Source organism: Excalfactoria chinensis, chromosome 2 (genome assembly GCF_039878825.1).
Source record: "Excalfactoria chinensis isolate bCotChi1 chromosome 2, bCotChi1.hap2, whole genome shotgun sequence".
Taxonomy (NCBI): domain Eukaryota; kingdom Metazoa; phylum Chordata; class Aves; order Galliformes; family Phasianidae; genus Excalfactoria; species Excalfactoria chinensis.
In genome coordinates this window covers 122,088,418-122,109,584 of record NC_092826.1, presented here as the reverse complement: position 1 = coordinate 122,109,584, position 21,167 = coordinate 122,088,418, and the positions used below count along the sequence as shown (strand labels likewise).

At 41.0% G+C, this 21,167-nt stretch overlaps 1 protein-coding gene across 1 annotated transcript in view; it reads left to right on the top strand.

Moving 5' to 3' along the window:
• The first annotated feature begins 4,344 nt into the window (after positions 1–4,344).
• Positions 4,345–21,167, top strand: part of RUNDC3B (RUN domain containing 3B) — a 41,792-nt gene continuing 24,969 nt past the window's right edge. Inside the window, exons 1-5 of the mRNA XM_072328570.1 lie at positions 4,345–4,716; positions 10,088–10,203; positions 15,992–16,125; positions 17,167–17,252; positions 20,765–20,854. Coding sequence (XP_072184671.1) covers positions 4,613–4,716; positions 10,088–10,203; positions 15,992–16,125; positions 17,167–17,252; positions 20,765–20,854 — 530 coding nt within the window. The 5' untranslated portion in view covers positions 4,345–4,612. The remainder of the gene's footprint in view (positions 4,717–10,087; positions 10,204–15,991; positions 16,126–17,166; positions 17,253–20,764; positions 20,855–21,167) is intronic.

Genomic DNA, 21,167 nt, shown 5'->3' with positions numbered 1-21,167 from the left:
CTCTTCCTCTTCTGAGCTTTTATGGCTGGGCACGTCACACAGTGTGGAGCATCCCTTTGGCCATTTTGGGTCAGCTGGCCCAGCCATGTCCCCTCCCTCCTTCTTGGTCATCCCCAATCAAATTGCTGGAGGGCAGTGTGAGAAATCTTGACGCTGTGTAAACAATGTCAGCAATACTAAAACATTGGTTTGGTCATAAATGCTGCTTTGGTCACAAATCCAAATTACAGCATACAGGATGCTCTGAAGAAAATTAACTCCATTCTAGCCAGACCCAGTAAATACCTCTGTATTACACTTGTTCAGGCAGAACTGAAACCTGTAAGTATTTAATTTGTTTAGAAATGAAATTCTAGAGTCACAGACAGTTAAGACACCAACTCACACAGAATGAAGTAAAGCCTAGTTTTTATTTTTCAGCATGTTTATGCCTCCAGAAAATAATTCCAGTAAATGAATTCTGTCAGATTTGAATGGAGATCACATCATAGCCTTTTTTGATTAAGCAATATCCTTAATGGAGTTTCTGACATTTCAGTTATACAAATAATCTACTTAAAAGGTATCTTTTCATTGACTGAAACTCAGTTAATCTGGAGAAATATTTCTGAATCTTTTACTTTAAGATGCAGTGTCAAGCTGTTCAGGAATCTAAATTGAATTTAACCAATTAATATGCCTCTTTGTTTTCACACCAGTCATAGCTGTTGTATTTATTCAAAGTGACACTTCAGAAATATTTTCTCAACTATTTCAATAATGCATTCCAGTTTCACATTGCTCAACAGAAACAGGAGTTAGTTCCCAGTATGTTTTAATATGCTTTTTAGAATCATTCTCTACTCATTCCCATGCTTTACAGAGACTGACTTCTATACAAAGCCATATACTCTGGACTCACACACAGATCCTGGTATGCTCCTATTGTTCTAAAGCTAAAAACATTAGAAGAAACCACTTGAACTCTGTGCACCACCTCACAAGAGGCAGTGTTGTCATTAATATTGTGTATTTTGTTTTCAGAAACTCTAGCACTATAAGTATTTTTTTGTTACAAAATTATAGGAATTATTCTATTACAATTGTCAGATGTGAAACAAAACAATTTAGGACAGAAGTGACTGACAAATCATTTTACCTTCTCAGAGCAGAGCTAGCGTTGAAAGTAGATGAGGGTATTCAAATTGGTCATTCACTTGAGCTTTGAGTATCTTCAGGCCAAAATTCTACCATCTTTTTGATCAATTTGTTCCAATGTTTGAATATCTTGGCTGTTAAGATTCTTTCCAAGTATCTATACCTTGCTGCAGCTTCTGACAATAACTCCTTGGCCATTTGCTATGCACTCCTCAGAAGACCCTAACTCAGTTTGCCCTATCCCTCCAGGCAGTTGAAGACAGTAAGACTTTTCTCTTAGCCTGTTTTCTTAAGGAAAAAGCAACAGCCCAAAACAAAGCAACAAAAAAACCCAAACTGCTCTCAGCCTCTCCTAACACAGCTTGTGTTTCAGTCATTTAAGTGGCCCCTGCTATGTTAAAGTCTTCCTTACGCAGTGGAGTCCAGCTAGATGCTATTTTGGAGGCTCTTACTAAAACACCTTCCCTGTGTACTCCAGCGCGTTGCTCTGAATATCTCTTCTTGGGCAGTGGGCTTGACAAGAACTCCAGAAGTGTGATACCAGAGAGGACTAATTGCTATATATCTATTAATACCAGCTCACTGTATATTTCACCTTCATCACCAGAGATGCACCCACTGACTTACATTCAGCTTGCTCAACAGGATGCCCTGGTTCTTTTCTACAGAGCAGCAGCAGAGCTAGTCAGCACCTAACTGCTACACATGCACTGTGGTATTTTGCCCCAAAGTCCATGTTAACAACCATGGACTGTGATAATAAGGCATCACTTACCTTGCCTCAGTCTGCCAGATTGTAGTAGATACCTTCCTGTTCTTATCTCAGTCCATAAGTTTTTCCACTATATTTTCTCCCTCCATCCAAGAGGAGTGAGAGCAGTTTGGGGGCACTGGTGACTAGCCAAGATTAACTCACCGTAAGAGAGAAAATAATATGAGAAAACAATGATCTTTGAGAAAGTTTGTTTACTTGAGGCCTTTAAATACTGAACCTAAATCGGGGTCCAACAGGTAAACCTGAGTTCATCTTCAATCTCATTCAAGTACAAAAATAAAAAGTTCCAGTTTCTGGAAAGAAGGCAAAGAGGAAGAATTGAGAGGTTACTTTTGTCTGTGACATATGTACAGAAGCACTCCCACTTCTTTTTTTGGTAAACTATTTGTAAATATTCTGTATGTTTATAAGGTCAAGAACAACAGAACAGGCCTTGTGGCTCAAGTCCCCCATCTGCAGAGATAAAATCTTCAGCTTTAACCTCAGCCTGAACTTAATCAAAAGCTTTCTCAAGCTGAGTGAATCTTTTAATAGAAGCTACAGAGGCAGTGAGCCTCAACAAAGACTCTGAGAAGCAGAAAGAAACCTGAAGGCAAGTGGAGAGTCAACAAGTAATGCATTCAGCATTTTCCTTTGATTTTCCGAAAGGGAATAAGTAAAGAACAATAACTTATTTCAATCTTGTCTATTACACCAATTTCATCTAAAATATTTGCTACTCTTGGTCCCAAGGTAGAAACAATATTCTCCTTCAGGCTCCCCTGTGAGCCCCCCTTCTTTTATGTTGTTTCTACAGGCAGAAGGAAGAGAGGCACAGAGCAAAAAAATGAACTTCACGGTGTGTTTGAGTTATAATATTAGTTACTGATATTAATATTGATATATTAATATTGAGTTATAATATTAGCGACAAAAACCACCCAAGCAAAGAAGTTGTTTTACCTCAGGGAACATGGAAAGATTTACCTATCATTAAAGATGAATAAAGATAAAGATTAGCTCAAACTAATTTAGCATATCAAGTAATATCGGATGATCTTTTGTTGACTGAACCGAAAGTTTTAACAAATGGCAACAACTCTTTCAACAATTTATTAAGGTCTTCTAATGGAAAAGAAGAAAAAAGACATTTTTGTGTTACATGCATGGAACATGGAAATTGACTTCTTAAAGTTTTAACCGCAACATAACTTCGCTGCAGGTGACTTAATTGTTAGCCAAGCACTGAACAGTTCTGTTTGATAGCATCTACAAGAAACAGCTTCATCTATTGGCAAGTGATATTCGCTGAGGAAATCACTGTCCAGTGTGGATTTGCATCTCTTTATACTTCATGAATAGGAATGAATACTTAGACCTGAACAGAAAGATTTATGCATAATTGAGTGGAACTGAAAGTGCTACAGTTTACATCACCATTCAACCTTACCATGCATAAATCCTTTATTATGAAGCAGAAAGGAGAGAAAACATTAACACATACAGCTTCACATCTCCCCAACCGACTTGTAGCCCACCCACAGCACACAACGGACCACTGCATGGTTGTCCTTCAGAGGAGCTGTGCTAGCTTGTAGCTCAGCGCCCAGAGCTTTGTTCTGTTCTCTCTCTCTCATATGATTCAATACAAAGGCAAAGCTCCATACCTAGAGCTCTTTGGAGCCGGGTCAGCAGTGACATCTTTCTTAGGGGTAGGGACAAGTACCTGCACTTGGGCTGCAGAGTGCATTGCAATTTCATTCATGTTACCAGAACTGTGACCTTTAAAGGTTATGTACATCATAAAGCACTCAGGGGAGGGTCAGGTTGGATATTAGGAAGAATTTATTCCCCGAAACAGCAGTGAGGCAGCAACACAGCTGCTTGGGGAGGTGTTGAAATCACTGTCCCTCCTGGGGGAGCTGAAGAAACACGTAGCTGTGGCACTGAGGGATGTGGTCGGTGGGCACGGTGGAGATGTGTTGATGAGTGGACCAGGTGGTGTCAGAGGGCTTTTCCAGTCTTTATGGTTTCTCGATGCCATGAAACCAGTGCCTGGCAGCTCAAATCAATTCAAAGCCCGACACCGCCTCAGCTGGCAATGGAAGAAGCTCGCACACACTCGGCAGCGCCTCGCTAGGAAACAGATTGGTGACTAGCGAGAGAGGCACGCAGACCCCGCTGGTAGGGCCGGGGATTCACTCGAGGACCCCGAGCGTCACAGACACGTGCCGAGCAAGAGAGCACAAAGGAAGCAAGGCACGAGAGGCGGGAGGCCGCTCTCAGCGCTCCTGCCCGCACCTCACCCCACGCGCCGCCGACTCGCACGCCGCGCCCGACTCCGACCGCTTCCGTTAGCGGCGCGCGCCCCTTTGAAGCAGCGGCCGCTGGCGGCGCCGCGCCGCGCCCTTCCCGCGCGCCTATTGGCTGGCGGCGCCGGCGCTCTGCGGCGCTGTGGCTGCGAGCGCTGTGGCTGCCCGGCTGCCGGCAGCGGGGGGGGCCGAGCCGTCCCCGCCGTGGGGACCCCGGCACCTCCTCGCCCGGCCTGCCGCCTGCCTCAGGGCGCTGCTCCCGCGCGGAGCGGCCGGCGGGCGGAGCGGGGGCGGCGCGGGGGCCTCCTCTTCCTCCGCGGGCGGCGGCGAGCCCGGCATCCCCCAGCCCGGGAGGCCGGGAACAAAGGCTCCGCGCCGGCTGAGGCGGCTCCAGCCGTCCCCGCTCGAGATGGCGTCCCTCGGCCTGGGGGGGCTCGGCGCCTCCGCCCGCAGGAAGAGCGTCCCGTCCCGCAACGCCGCAGTGGAGAGGCGGAACTTGATCACGGTCTGCAGGTGAACCCCGGGCCCTGCCCTCCGGCCGCGCCTCCCCTCCGCGCCTCCCACCCCTCCCGGCGGCGGCGGTGGCGGCGTCCTCCTCCTCCTCCTCCTCCTCTTCTCCCTCCCCCGCGCGAGGCCTCGGGGCCGCCTGCGGAGGGGCGTCCGCGGAGGAGCGGCTGTCGCCGGTGCAAAGCCTCCGTTCTGACTCAGCGCCTCCAGAGGCGGTCACCGGGGCTGGGGGCTGCGGGCGCCCGGCGGGGCCGCATCTGACGTGCAGGTGAAGGCTGGGCGTCCCTCCGGCCGCCCGCTGCCTGCGGGCCGGGCTCCGAACGCTCAGACTGGGAGCGGGGATTCCCGCCTCGGGGCGAGCGGCCGTCGGGGATTTCTCGTGCCTGAGTCACGCAGCGGGGCCGGGCAGCGCGGCCGTCCGCAGTGCTGAAGCATTGAGGCTGTGCCATTGAGGCTGAGCCATCGAGGCTGAGCCGTGTAGTGTTCGTCCCCGAAATCTGCCTCGGGAGATCCACGACACGCACGAGACCGACTGCGTTAAACAGTTTCTTTGAGCCCAATAGCGCTGAGCTCATCCACGCTGAGCGGCGCGTCCTGCGGCTCCCCCTGGATGCGCTCCGCTGCTGTCCGTGCTGAATCTCACACGGCGCTTCCGAGCGCGCGGTGCTGCCCCGTTACATCACAGCGAACTTTGAAACACACCAACGCGCTGATAGCAGTGATGTCGTCCCTACGTTTGTTTCTGTTGGTGAATCTTTAAGGCATCGAGCAAACTCGAGGAGAGGGTCTTCTGTGGTCTTATGTGAATGTAGGGTGTACATTCTCACAGTTTTTAAGCGTTCCCAGGAGGTCGACTTTTTAATGTGGGCAGATAGCAACAGGACAGGGGAGAGTGGCTTTGAGCTAAAAGAGAGATGTAGGTTAAGTGCTATGGTGGAATTATTCGCTTATAGGGCAGTGAGGCACTGGCACTGCTGTGGGTGCCCCATCCCTGCAGCACTCAAGGCTAGCTTGGATGGGCTCTGGGCCGCTGAGCTGGTGGGGGGGGGCGTCCTGCCCACAGTACGGGGTGGGCTTTAAGGTCCCTCCCAGTCCAAGCCATTCTGTGGTTCTGTGAACCTGCAGATCATACTTTGTTTTCACTACTGAGCGCCACAACTTTTGCTGTTGCCACACAGATATCGTCAACCCACAGGCTTGGGAAACCAAGTTTGATCAAGTAATAGCGCAGTTGTGCAGGATGTGCTCGATTGCTTTTAAGGGAGTATCCTGTATTGTGCAGATCTTGCCGCTTTGTGCTCCCTCCTTGTTTAAGAGAAACTCTTGCAGGCTGTGCTGTTACATTTTGTTAATCAGTTTATTTCTTCCACGTACTTGTCATGGTGTTGTAATATACTTGAAGAAGCTTAGAAAACAGAGTTCACTAGAACACTAACAACTGGCATACCTATTGTTTTCAGTCAAAGCATAATTTTGCTATATCTTCTCAAATCCTGAAGATGATTGTTTGTCAAGACAGCTTAACATTTGAATAACATAGTGAGAAGGAAGCTTTTTTTATTACTATTATGAAGTGCATACATTTGTTTCTGTTCTTCCACCAGTCTGAATGAAAATGTTTCAAATGTTTCTTGTCTTCCTGTAGTTATTGCACACTTGCTGTTATTGAAATGTGCTTATATATATAAGGAATGTTCAAATTAATATTGAAATTACTATTGAAATATTGAAAGTGCCAATAGTCCTTTCCACTCAAAAACTTCTGGCAGTGAGATAGTCCTGGTAAAAGTTGCTCTGATGAATTGGTTCAGTTAATATTTGGATGGTACTACTTGCTACCTGGGAAAAGTGAGGGATTACAAGGAAGATGTTCATTTGAGTTACCATCTAATAACAGTCCCTAATAGTTTAATAAGCTCTTTTGTCAAAGCCTTAATTTAGTAGATTTCCATTTAAAAGGTTTTAAGGCTTTTAGTCTTTTCTTACAGCGATGGTATCTTGTTCTTTGTGCCATTGTGGGTAGTTCCTTAGACTTTTTTGGAAGGAACAGATGGTTTTTAGTGAAGTGCTGGGTAGCAATGTAGCCACAGGAAGTAATGATAGCTTCCCTAAACTAATTGTATGAGAAAATAGGTGGTTGTGCTTGTGTAACTGCACAGCAGTGATTTAAATGCAATGATTTCTATCCTTTTTGTTTGAATAAGCAATACTTGCTTCTAAAGTCTATAAGACCTACCTTAGGCCAAGCGAGGTTCTTAGAATAAACACAGAATCCTAATGCAGATTTGAACAACTGGTAGGAAAAAGGTTTCTGACATGGTCATTTTGCACATAAGAGCTGTTGCATCTCAGTGACATTGACCCTTGAGTGAACCGTCAGATTTTACATACAAGCAGTATCCTACAAGATAAGGGACGTTCATTTCTCATCCTGGGGACTTTCCTACTTCAGTAGTTTGTGTTCTTATAAATGTTTTACACTGATTCCCAAATTACAAACAAATTAAATTTGAAGAGATCTGTCCATTGATCTGAAAACTGAAAGGATCACAGCCCTCCAATGAAAAGCAACATTCACGCAGCCATTAAATTTTTACCCTCCTTTTTCTGACTGGGAGCCTCTTGCTGCTTCATATGTCTTTAAAAGTGCTTTTTAAGTTTGAATATAACCAGAAAAGGTTCGGCTCTGGTTTGGAGTTATCCAAGGAATGTGATAAGTGGTGGAGGAATCTGCTCCCCAAATATTTCTGTAAATTGTTGGTGATCAGGAATGCTTCAGCAGCTTTGCTTGAGGCTGGAGAATGCTACCGTTTCTGCATCTGGTTTTTGTTTTGGCTCAAGCAGGACTACCTGTGTGACAGAGACGAATATGGAGGGGTCTGAAAACATCATCGAGATCACTTGGCAGTAATGATATTGGAATCACTCTAATGGCAATTACTATATGGCGTGGGAGGAAGGGGAGAAACAAGACAGAACTAAATAAAAACAAACCAAAATCAAAACCCTGTTGTCGCAGGGGAGTGATAGTTCTGGGGGATAAACCATTCCTCTGCCACTGCAGCTTACCAGAGTTCATCCTAGAGCACTGTAAGTTTGTTTTTAAATCCCTTTAGCTTTTCATACATATTTAGAACAGTTTCTGTTACTCTGCAGTGTGTGTATCCTGTTGTTCCAGAGTATAGTGCCATTGTAATAGCTCAGCAGAGAGAGCGTGGAGCTGGGAGCAGGAAGGGAAACAAGAACACTGCTCGTCCTGAACCTCTAATTCTGCTGTATTTACTTGCACATCGTTTCTTAATCGCACACGTGTACTTCATATTTGACCCTTTTTCCTTATCATTAGTCCCCTAGTAATTCTAGGTAACAGAGCTGGGCTTTCTTTTGTGGGGCTGTACACTGGAAATAACATGCGAGACTTCAATGACTGAGTTAAATCACCCCCAGAACATTTCCAGTTGCTCAGTTTTTGCCTACTCACACAGTTGTCTCCCTGATCTATAGAAGCGAGGTATCCATGCTTGCACTCCCTGGCAGCTCTCTCAAAAGCCAATTTCAGCCTGATTTGCTCTAGCTGTAAAGGTTGTTTAAGGTTTTAATGAAAGTGTAGAACAGAAAGATGAAAATTAATACTTCTAAAGAGAAGTGGTGGCAGTAATACAAGCATTTAAAAAGATAGCCATTAATGATGAGAAGCTGTCAGACCCTTGTTTCTAATCAGTCCCCAGCTGTGGTACAGCTTTGAGAAAGCAATCATTACTGCCCTTCAAGTAATGAATAGTGGTGGTACTTACTAGGTATAGATCTACTCATGGGAATACTTGTCTCTCACACACTTAAAACTGGTTAAATATGTGGAGGAGCTCAAAACTGAGTCATAACTTGGCACAGCAGAAGGAGGTTCCTCCCCCACACTCTTCCCTCCTGATTCCTGCCTTGCCAAAATCACTGCAGCTAAAACAGAAGCTTGCAGGAAGGGTTGGATGAAGGGTCTTTATTCCTAAGTTTATGTATTATAGTGTAGCTGAATTGAAACTCTTGGACTATGTATATGCCAATTCAGTTTGAGCAAAATTAGGGACAGTTTCATGTTGTAAATAGACATCAGGAAGCTGAGCTCTGTGCACTAGGGTTGCAGGGAAGTTGTTTTTACAGTAGAAAGCATTTGAAAACAGTACTGCTGGCTGAGAGGGCCTCATTCCTGCCCTGTATGCTGCACCTGTGCCATTGTCAGCACTGAGATGCTGTGATCCATGTCTGTGACGAGTGTATCCATATTTTGGAGTTGTTCCACTGCTCTCAAGTATTAAAAATCTAGTGCAGTCCAGAGTAGACAAGCAAAGCTGTAGGTGTGGTACAGCTGCCAGGTGTGCTCAGGCACAGGATTGGGGATGAGCAAAGCGAGAACTTCCTGCGCTGGTACCACCAAAATCCAGATGTGATGAAACAATGTCCTCAGACTCCAGTATGAGCCCATTAGTACAGATATGTGTTGTTGCAGAATGCAATGATAGGTACCTCAAAACTGTATTGCTTTCAAAGTTGAGGACATGTGAAACTTGCCTTGAAGCTGAAAACTGAACAAGTTGCAGAAAGCAGGAACTGATTATAATAAAATGGAGATAGCAAGAGAAAAGCATGTTGTTGTCATGTTTCTAGGGGTATAAACTGTACTCTTTTGAATAGGAATTAAGATGTGCAAGTGTGGCTGTAACTATTAGTGAACGTTAGCTGTATTTAGTTGCTTCTTATTTTCTTTTGAGAATGGCTTGATACAGCCTTTTGAATTTCAGATATTACATCATTTAAATTGGTAGCTTTTCTGATTTAACAGTGAATTAATGTGATGCTGAGTAGAGATTACCACCCTTCATAAGGAGATCAACCTGTCCATGTTAATGCACAGAGACAACTGCATAGCAATGCATTATTTTATAATACATTTGGATTATTCTTGCTTAGGATAAAATTAAAGTTATCAGAATAAAGCTTATGCTTCTGATTCTTGGGCATGGATTTTAGGAATGAAAGGGGTATTGAGGGAAGTGCCAAATAAATTGGTGTTGAATGCCTTTGATTGCTTCTTTTTCTCCAGCTTTACTAAAATATTTCAGCTAATTATTTTCTTGTCCTCTGACATTTACCTATAAAGTATTTTGTGTTTTCATTTCTAAGGCTTTATGCCAAAGACAAGTGGTGATGATTGTATTTCCATGCTGTTTCTTGCTGTGGTTCTGTTCGTGTTGCTCAAACTGAACTTCAAAACCGAGGCAGTTTTCTGGGTTTTTGTTCATTTGTTTTGTACAAACTACTGTTCCAATAGAGAGGACCAGCAGTTATGGACATCATTTGTGAATGTACTTTGCTTTTGCTCTAGATTTTCAGTCAAGACCTTGATTGACCGATCCTGCTTTGAGACGATAGATGACTCGTCCCCCGAATTTAATAATTTTGCAGCCATTCTGGAACAGATTCTAAGTCATCGACTGAAAGGTAGGTTAATAAAGTGTTACTGGGGATGTTTTTGGTGGGAGAGTTCATTTATTAGTTCATAGAAGCTCCTCGATGCTGAATGGAAATTCTGGCTTTGTGTGCCTGTCCCATTGCTGTTGTCTTTCTTATGTTCTACACTGCTGTGGAGAAGTCAAGAAACTGTTTTTATCAGATGTGTTTCTGTTGTTTGTGTTGGAAGCCTTCTCGGCTGGCAATTAAGGAACTGGATGTTGCCATGGTACTTAGCTCTGCTTGCTTTCCTGCTTTATGATAAGGCTGTGTTCTGGGACTGACAGACAACTGTAGGTTTGGTTTGTTGTTTTGTTTTTTTGCTTTTAGGTAAAGCGGGTTGGTCTGTGGTGCTGCTTCCTCGTCTTTCTCCCTTCCTTCCTTTTGTTCCCTGCTTTTCTACACACCGTGTTTAGGTGATTTCCCCTTCCCCTTGCAGCAAAGCTGTTTTTTACTACTGAGATGTAAATGTAGTAGATGTGAATTAAATTGCATTTGAGAAAGGTCAGTTGTCGATTCTCCTCTTGTATCAGAGTCAGATGTTCCAATTCAAGAAAACGTCTGTTTGCATTTTCTGATTGTTGAGAGGAAGCTGCTTCACTGAAAGGACAGTGTGTTCCTTGGCACTAACAGCCACTAGGAAAGGACTTCAGAAGCTTCTCCGCATTTCTCAGTTCTGTGTGTGGTTCCTGAAATTATTTGAGGATTATAAAGGACATCATCTAAATATAGATGTGTGACATGACAACTCACTCCTTTCCATACTTTTGTTTTTTAATATTCATAAGTCAATTTTGTGAATAATGTTGTGTGTAGGCTGACATTTGAGTAGCACAATTACTACCTGCTGTCATTCTGTCAGAGGAGGAAAGAAACCACACGGTGGGGTAGGAACACACAGCGACAAAGATTATTGGGGTGATTATGGATATTTAACAACTTGACACTTGACTGCCCCCTCCCAACCCAGCCTTAGTGGTATTTGAGCAAAAATCGTTACACAATTTGTTTATATATTTATTTATTCCAATACTTGTTTGCTTCACAGCTTCAGGACAGGCAGTACAGAGAAGCCTTGGCAACTGGCGCATGGGTTACAGGCAAATGGAATTTGCAAATGAAATAATATTTAGAATAACAAATGAAGAAAATCAAAAAGCAACATTGTTGTTTCAGTCTTCCCCTTGTGACCGCAAGGGTTGCAGAGCTGAATAAATGTTGCAAAAGAGGCAGCAAATGGGAAATATTCTGTTATTAAGCTAGATACTGCCAGTAATTATTTTACTCTATAAAAACTTGAAGGGAAAACTGAGATAAATCTATCATGACATTTCAAGTGTTACAACACAGGGCTTGAAAGAAATGGCACTTTATTGATGGAAATGACTAATGTGTTTTGCATGCATGCTTTGTGTCACTGGAAGCGCACTAAAAGCAGGCTGATGAATGCAATGGGTTGTGTAAAATGTTTTAAGGCAGGTGGAACATACACGATATGTTTGTCTATGGCAAGGTAAATGACTTCATTCTGTCAGGGTTGTTAGGGTAATGCTAGGGCAGTATCATTAAATAAATGGTCCAGATTTGAGTTTATAGACATTACCTTCCATAAAGCCATCGTAAATAACAATTCTTATCTTCTATCAGAAGTAATGGGTGAGGAAGGAGGAATTTAAATTAATATGAGAAGAAAGTAACTTACTTTGCATTGCAAAGGACTAACTTCTATTAGGAAAGTTTTTCTAGTGCTCGTCTTTTCTGCTATTAAATACAGCATAATCTCTATGGATGGTTGCCACTTGTTGCTTTTGTTTTCCAATAGGATCCAGCAAAACAAAATAGAACAAAGTCACTTTAAGGGGAAAACAATTGTTCAACTACATGAGTTGGAATTTATGCTTTTCCTGAATTTGTTGCAATTAATAACATCGAAATAGTGATCACAGAATCATAGGATTGCTCGGGTTGGAAAAAACCTTCAAGATCATCAAGTCCAGCTGCTTCCTGACCATACTGCCCGAACTCTAACAACTCTCTGCTAAATCATTTCCCAATCCTCATCCTCCTGGCTCTTCTGCTAAAAGTGCCAACTGTAACAATGTGAGCACCATATTCAAACAGGCAGAAAAGCAATGATTTTCCCCATGAATACTCTTTTTTAACCTAAGTGATTTAGATGTGGTTATTTATTTAGTAATAAAATGAGATTGGCATAACTACAGCAGCTCGCCCAGCAGAGATGTGAATGCTGATTGAATGCAGTTATCTGTTCGCGTGGTATAGAAAACTTAGGGCATATGACACCAAAATAATTCCATACGAGATAACATAGTGAGTAATGCTCAAAAAGTTGGCCACCTCTGTTCTACTCTGCAGTTATGGGTGCATGAAGGATGAAAGTAGGAGTCAGGAATAGGGAACTGTTAGAGAAAGCAGTCTAAGCTCTCAGCCTGTTTTTGAATTACCCAAAGGGACAAAAGTGTTTGGGTGAACGTTAATTGTCTTTGTAGGGTTTGGAAGCCACTGACCGCCTTCTGCTCTATAAAGTGGAGATGTAATTATCCCTGTGCAGTATAATGCTGTGTGTGGTGTACCTGGTGCTCCCTAGAAGTGCTGGATTTACTATGAATGCAGAGCAGATCCAATATACTAAGGTGTAAAGTATACATACTTCCTGTCTTTAAAATAAGGTTTGTGGAATGCCTTCTGCTGAGGGATGATGCTTATTACTGGGCAGAGCAATCGGGGATCTTCAAAGGGCAGGAGAGAAGGAGTAACAGAAAGAAGACGAGTGACTAATTACTCTTTTATTCCTTCTTAGGAATAAAAATTACATAGTTTCATAAGACAGCAGAGAGCAGTGGGTGGATGCGCAGCCTGTTTTAATGTCTGTGGTCCAAACGAGCTATAGTTCTGCATGGAGAGCTCACAAATTTGTATACAAATGTATACGTATCTGATAATCTCTAATGCAAGGTGGATGATTTCAGGAATCGCTTTTTCCCTAGGCAGAAACTTTTCTTTCCTGAACTTTTGGTATTGTGGAGATTTAGCCACATCTTTTAGTTGTCTTGGTGGCTTCTTCTGTTCACTGCTGACATAAATGGAATTTTCAGGTATTTTGTCAGTGTTCTTTTTGTCAGGTCTGCTGAATAAATATGGTTAGTGCAGATCTGATAGGAACGTAAAATCAAAATTGTGCAGTAGCACTACCTAGAATTTGATCACAAATATATCCTAACTGACTGAAAACCTGAATCCAATTCAAAGTGATATGATGGCTTTGCTAAATCAAAATGCTGTATGTTTTTCTGTGCTTTTCTACCACTTCAGTTTTCAACTGAGTTAGCAAGGAACTGCCAACACAACTGTAGGCTTTTATGGCCATCGCCTCTGGTGTATTTCTGAAAAGTATTGCCACATGTATGTATTTGTTGACTCCCTTTGGTTTTATTTAGATAGCCTTTCAACAAATGTGTTTATATCCTAACTTGTAACCAGTATGCATGCTTCAAAGTAGTTTTAGTCTATAACCAAAGTTCTGTAGCTGACATGAAATATGGTGCATCTTGCTTGTGGCTTGAAATTTTTTGCATGTTGTAGTTGCTGCAAGCTTGTACACTTATGTTGTACTTAATACCATAATGTCGCAAAAAGGTGGGCGCTACTGGACTGTTTTGACACTTGCACAACTTCACATGTCTTTTATCCTGTACAAACATTGCGAAGGGATCAGATATACATCACAAATTTCTGCCAGAGTTATTCATAGAAGCTGCTTATTTCTGTCTCTCTAGTCTGTGCTATTTCTAGCATGTAGTGACTGGATTTTGTTGAGGTTTTTTTCCTTTTAGAAAACTCCCAATGAGTAGGAAGCCCCTCGGGTGGTCAGTGCTGATTGAGTGGAAAGGAAAATGTATTAGCTCTTTCTTTTCTCATTATACAAAACATTTGACAAGACATGATATCTGTAGTCAGATGCCAATAATGATAACTGGCCATACAAGTGATGTTGTTGGGCAAAGTTATGTAGTTTTGACATGATCTTCTTTACAGTAAGGTGTGAACTATTGAAAAAATATTTCTGAATCCGTGACCAACTTTTCTAAGTCTTCAGCGCACACCTTATCCCTTCCTATATGTTTTTTAATGTGATTTTTATTTATTTATTTATTTATAGTTTTAGGTAAAAATAAAAAAATCACTAATTGCCAATTATTTCACAGGGCCTCTTTCTTTTTTAAGCAATGAATATTATAATAAAATTTGTATTAAAATTCCATGATTTCTCATAATACCTTAAAAGCATAAGCAGAAATTTCAAAGGGGAAGGGTATGAGTTAGGTCTGTAGAAGAGAACTTGCGCTTGTAGGCCCAGGTCACAGGAGAGGAAGCGTGATTCTGTAAGATGCAGCTTGTAATGCTGCCCATACTGGGAGAGACAGATCTGTAGACAGAAGAGGCAAGGAGGTGGTGGTCTAACAGGGGTGAAAAGGGTACGTTAAAGAAGTACTGAAGTCAGTACTGTCATGAAAAAGATGAATTCCAGGCTGTGATGGCCCTTTATTTGATAATGTTATGCTGACATGTTTTAAGAGTAATAGCTTTTGTAACTAGGTTTAGTATTTATATGCACATAGTGATCCTGTAACTGCTTTTGGCTAGAAAGAAATAGGAAGTTCTCCAGCAATTTTGTGGTTTAGCTAGTTCTACTTTCTCCTGTATATATAACAATCTGAAGTGATATGTATTTGTCTTGTGTGAATGAGTAGGATCCACTTTGCACACTGCAGGAAGCTTACTCTTTCCTTATAAACTTCAGCAGAAATCAAATTGTGCACTAAAAACTTGCTTTTCCTTAAGGTGGTGTTGATTGCTGGAGTGTAAGGAAGTTGTGAAGTAACAGGGATAAACGAGAAGTCCTTGGTTAGTGGAACATCCTGCTCCTGCTGAGTGTCAAGTGAAGGCTATTCCTTCTGAAGTCAGAAAGAGTCACACTCATGTATAGAGCTGCTTATGAGACTACAGCCCTCTGTTACACCAAAATGTATTGTAATTGTGACCAGCTTGCTTTGCTAATCAGCGTAAGCCAAATAAATGCTGTGTGCTGGCAGGTATTTCTATTGTAAAGGAATTTGTTTTTTTTCAACGTTGGAAAACTATAGAGCAAAACTGTTTTGGTTTTGTTGCAGAATATATTCTGTCCCCAGCGCAGTGTGTAAAAGGTCACAGAAGTTATTGTGTGATATGCTTGCCTTTATTAGCTGGGACTGGAGCTGCTGTCATAAAGACACCTTTACACTTAGCTCGCATTTAATGTTGCAGGTATAATCCCCAGGGCAGAAATGTTTCTAATATGATAAAGAATACGAAAAATATCAATAGCTTTTGGTGATGTTAGAATGATGTTGAATTTTTGTTGCTGTCCACTGCACATGATGTTTCAGCAACAGTAGTTCATAGAAGCAGTTACCTTGTGAATACTGTCTTATTTTAGTCCCTAGAGCTGGTAAAATGTGAATATGAGTCTGTAGGCAAAAGCCCCACGCTTACCTCTCACATTGGATTTCACTGAGAGAGAGTTGCATGACGCAACTTCCTTTTGACACCTATGCAGCCAGTTTTCAGGAATTAGCAGACTTGCTGGCATACAGTGCTGTCTTTGCAGGGTTGTACAGGAAACACAGGGAAGTGTCTGAATTATGCTCATCTTTAGTAAGCGAGGAGGAAGGTTCATAAATCTTTACATATTTTTGTATTTCTTGTATTTTGATTTAAGGTCAGATCAACTGGTTTGGCTATGAAAGCACTCGTAGTTTTTGGGACTACATTCGGGTAGCTTGCCGAAAAGTCTCTCACAATTGCATCTGCAGTATTGAGAACATGGAGAATGTCGGTTCTTCTAGAGCCAAGGTAGGGAAGAAAAAAGTCAGTCTGCCTGCAGTATTTCTCTTTCTTCTGTGTAAAATGGAGCTTACAGTTCTATACCCAGAAAAAAAAACAACCCAGCAACATATGATTAAACTTGCCCTGTGATGTTTTTCTTTATTTGAAATAGTTAAGCTTTGTTATATATCTACCTGGTGAATATTTGTTTTGTTTTTAAAGCAAAAACAAACAAAAAATTACCCCAGAAGCTTAGATCTGAATGCTTCTTCTCAAATGTGCGTTATTCATAAGAATAAATCTCAAATTCTCTACTCATTGGATATGCTGCATCATAAAGTGATTGCTGTCATGTTTTCTGGTTTGTTTATCATTTAGATGCATTAGCTTGAGAGAAATTAAATTCACGTGGGTGTGCCTACCAAAGATAGGTTAAAATTGTGGAAATGTCATTTTTTTTACTAACCTTATTATCTTTTTAGTTTGTTTATAGTTTATACACTGATTTCCAGGTACTTCCTAGAGAGATTCACATCGTAGAACACAGCAATTGTATTGCTTGTGTTTGAGACTTATCTTTAAAGATATTTCTGAATTCTGAAATCTTCAGAGTGTGGGGTACTCAGGGAGATTTAAGTTCAATAAGCAAGAAGATACAACGCTGCTTTTTCAAGTATGTTTATACATTAGGTTTAACTTTCTTTTATTCTCTGGGAAACTCTATGACACATTGCAATAGCCAATTAATGCAACTAGTACGCATAGGATTGTTACATTATTAAAGATTCATGTGGGAGGAATTTTGGATGTCCATACTGAAAAGCTGTGTGTTGACACAAATTTTAAGTCCAAATTTTTGAGTACTTTATGTTTCACAAAGTTTACTTGTAAGAGTTTATGTTTTGTTTTCATTATTACAGTAATGAAGTACAACAAAATTTGTTTAGAGGTAATTTTGATGATCAGGATCAAGTCATCCACGTAACTCAATTTTATTCAGTTTCAGATGTAAAATTAAGTGTTTCAGTCTGTAATGCTTAAATATTTGATATATGCTTTTTCTTGCAGGGTCGAGCCTGGATCAGAGTGGCACTTATGGAAAAACATTTGTCTGAATATATTTCCACAGCTCTGAGGGACTTCAAAACAACCAGGTCTCTAAGACTTTTATTTCTGCAATATTTTAGTGATTGTTGCTGAAGAGTGAGACTTAAATTTGGAAGTGAATGTTGCACTTAACTTGTATAAATTGAAGAGATGTAACCTGGTGAAAGGCATCTGGAGTTAGTATCAATTCATAGGATTTTTAGCATGGGTAAAACTGCAAAATTGCTATTGCAGAAATCCCTTAGTGACTGAAAAATGTGGAAACTTGTTGTAATTCTTGAAAGGTCAAAAGAGAAGAAAACCTCGCAAAAGAAGGAACTCATTTTGAAATTGTAGCCTGATAATAGCATTAGATCATCTAACCCCCCCTGCCATGGGCTGGGTCACAACCCACTGGATCAGGTTGCTCAATAGTCCCATCCAGCCTGGCCTTGAACGCCTCCAGGGATGGGGAAACCACAGCTTCTGCAGGTAACCTGTCCAGTACTAACCATCTTCATAGTAAAGAATTTCTTATCTATCCTCTTTAAGTTTAAAACCATTACCCGTTTTCTTGCTGCACACTGTCTGTACACTGTGGGAGTTTCTTTCCTTAGGTCCATCTTTCCTTAGGCCCTCTTTATGCGTTGGAAGGCATTAGTACGATCCCTGCAGGGCCTTCTTTCATCTAGGCTAAGCAACCCCAACTCTTAGCCTGTCTGCATAGAAGTGTTCCTGCACATGGATGGGCCCACTTCTGGACCCACTCTAAGAGGTTTCTCTTGTACTGGAGGTCTCACTGCTGGATGCCATACTGAGTGCCAGGTGGGGTCTCACAGAAGTAAAAGACAGAGGAGGAATCATTTCTCTCACCCTGCTAGTCGCTCTTCTTTTGATGCAGCCCAGAGTATGGTTGGATTTCTGGACTTCAGGTGCACGTTGCTAGCTCATGTGAAGGTTTCCATCCATTCATCTCTCTCAATCCACTTCCCCCAGTCTGATTGCCATGACCCAGGTGCAGGTCCTTGCTCTGAAGGTTATATATTCATTTCTAAATGAAGTACCAATGTCAGAAAGACTCAATATATTAAAAATACATATTTTAGACTTCCGTGAACTTCTCTTGGAGAAAGAAGGAATTCCAGAAAGCTTGAGAAATACAGAACAGAAGTAGTGGTCAGACATAGCTAGATTTCTTGATGTAATATGAAAAACATGTAACAGGTTTTTGTTGTACCACTTGATAGTAAAAGCTGTTACAGACAAGAATATGCTTTGGGACAGAAGTTATTTTCACTGTTTTGGACTGTTTCTAGGTAGTGTACCAATTTATTCTATAATGTTTCATCCTGCAACAGAGGCATCTTATTGATCTGTGATGAAAACATCTGAGTCTGCGTGAGTTGTGGAGCATTTATGTTGAACTGAAAAAGCTTTAGACAGTGAAAAGAATAGATAGTCTGTAAGAATTTCTGTTCATTTGGAATATTATTTCCATTTAAAATATTTTTCCACGGTTTTCGCTTAATTTTCCCAATATTAAGATGACTTTGAACCACAGTTTGGTAAACATATTCTTTTACTGAAATTTCCCATTCTGTCATCTTTATTTTATCCAGATTTGCTTGTGTTTGCAGTAGACAAGAAGCTGATAAAGCAAAGATTTCTGGTAGAGAAAATAACTTATGTTGTCTCAAACAGGAGAATTACTTGGGTTTTTGAGAGGTAGATGAGAAGGAAGAGGGGGGTCACAACCTTTATTGTTAAGTAGTACGTTTGTACCTGCTTGATAGTGCAGGTTGTTTGCTAGGAGATAACAGTGATTTTATTTTATTAGCAGTTTCAAATTCATGTATTTATTGTTTTATGTTTGGATTTTCTTTCAGAGCTATAGAGTTAGGAATCAATTTCTTGTGTTGCAGACATAAATGTGCAATTTTTGTTTTGAAGTAATATTTGAAATATGTTTATTAAAATTAATGGTTACACTTTCAAATCTTGGTGCTGTGGACTTTAGATTCACCAACAATAATGGATACACTCTCTTTCTGATGTGGTATTTCAGATACTTGCTAAGTGGCCTGATTTTGGTGATGCTTTTCACAATGTATTTACATTTTTAAATGATGTATTGTGCTTGTGCTATGTGCATATTTAGTGAATATGTATATAAACTCAGCATGTGTTTCACGTATGTATGTGGAATAAGGTGCATCTACCATGCTGCCAGCTCTCCTTAAATCTTGCTGTTTTGTTTAGATGAGTGACTTTCAGCCTAGTACTTCAGTGAAACAGTTAATGCTGGATCTGCATGTTACACTTGGTAGGGGGCTGGATTAAGCATAAGCACACAGTTATTTTTCTAAAAAACTGGTCAACACAGACTTATGCAAAAGCATCCTGTCTTTCCTGTTGTAATATGTCAGTTAGAGCACTGAGCAAAAGTCTGTGAGTTTTCCAAGGAGACTTCGGTTTTGACTAGATTACTGTAGCTGATTTCAGAAATGCAAAAGCTAACCTAACATCTTACTGTTTTAATTATGCCATGTCTCCTTTTTGCTTGAATGCTTCCCAGGCACCATTTTACAAGCTACTTTACACAGTACAGATTGTTATCTGGCAGTGATTTTAGAAGTAATAGTTAATGCTCCCAGTACAAGCAAACCTTTTGTTTCTAGTTTGCAAATAGACTTATTTTGATCCATCTAGCTCATTATTCTACCTCAATAGGCTGCTGGTTTAGCCTTCTGTTATCAGAAGTCAAGGTTTAGGAAACAGAATCTGTACATCATAGGGATTTTAGTTCTGAGATGAACGTTATCACCCCAGAGGAAGTCTCTCAGATTTCTTGCTTCCACTGTGGGACATCCAAAGTCTTGGACATCTCCTTTCCATACTACAAATGTAGTGTGTGCTTCTTGCAGTGTTCATTTATTAGTGAGTCCAAATAGACTTAGGTGCTGAGCTCCAAAAGATCTTTCCTGGTTGTCTGTCATACAGTCAACTTGAGATCTCTCTAAATCATCCGAATGCTTTTACTTTGCTAAACAGACTGCTTGTAGTCTGTTCGGCACATACAGATTCTTATTACAAAACAATACACGGCAACGGTGGGCCATATTTAGCTGTGCTATGAAACATTACAGTCTGGAAGTGGCTTCTTTGGTAGCTGGGAGGAGAAAGACAGTGTAACTAAAACTTATTATTAGTGTTATTATTTTGTTACTATGGAATAATTTGCTTTGTGTACGTTCAAAAACCAATTTCTTCCTTTCAACAACAAAGTATAAGGCATCATCATTTTCTTTGCATGTTGTCCATCCTCTTCCAATGTTTCTTTGGGCTAATGTTATGAATTCTTCTGTCTGAAGTTTTCGATTACAGTGTTCTGCATTGTGCAGTCTATTGGTTTGCTTTATTTGAAATGAAGTATGAGTGCCCCTGGGGTTCACATGGGTTGTTTTTATTTAAACTGGATTTCTCAATTTTCTGTTAACCGTGAAAACAATCATTATTTGAAACAAAGTGTTGTTAACGGAGGTATTTTATTCTTTTTTTTTTTTTTTTTTTTTTCTTAAAGGAGATTTTATGAGGATGGAGCAATTGTTCTTGGTGAAGAAGCAAATATGCTTGCTGGTATGCTGTTGGGACTCAATGCAATTGATTTCAGGTATTGCGCTTGCATGCTTCTTAATAGAATGCTCCCAGAAAGTGATTACACATTATGGGAAACATTGTTAAGTTCAGCTGATAAGTATGAGAGACAAAGCTGAGGAGGAGGGAGAGAGAGGTCATGAATGGCTGTTCTGGATAACAACAAAGTTATGCCATAATGAATACAGGACGATTATGTGGTATTTCTTTCAAGATCCTGAAAGCAATCAGAAGTGTAATTGCCGAAGATATAAGTGGCCATAAAGCTTGACGTAGAGAAGGAAAAAAAAAGGGGAAAGGGGACAGTGTTGAATAATGACTTTCTTTTC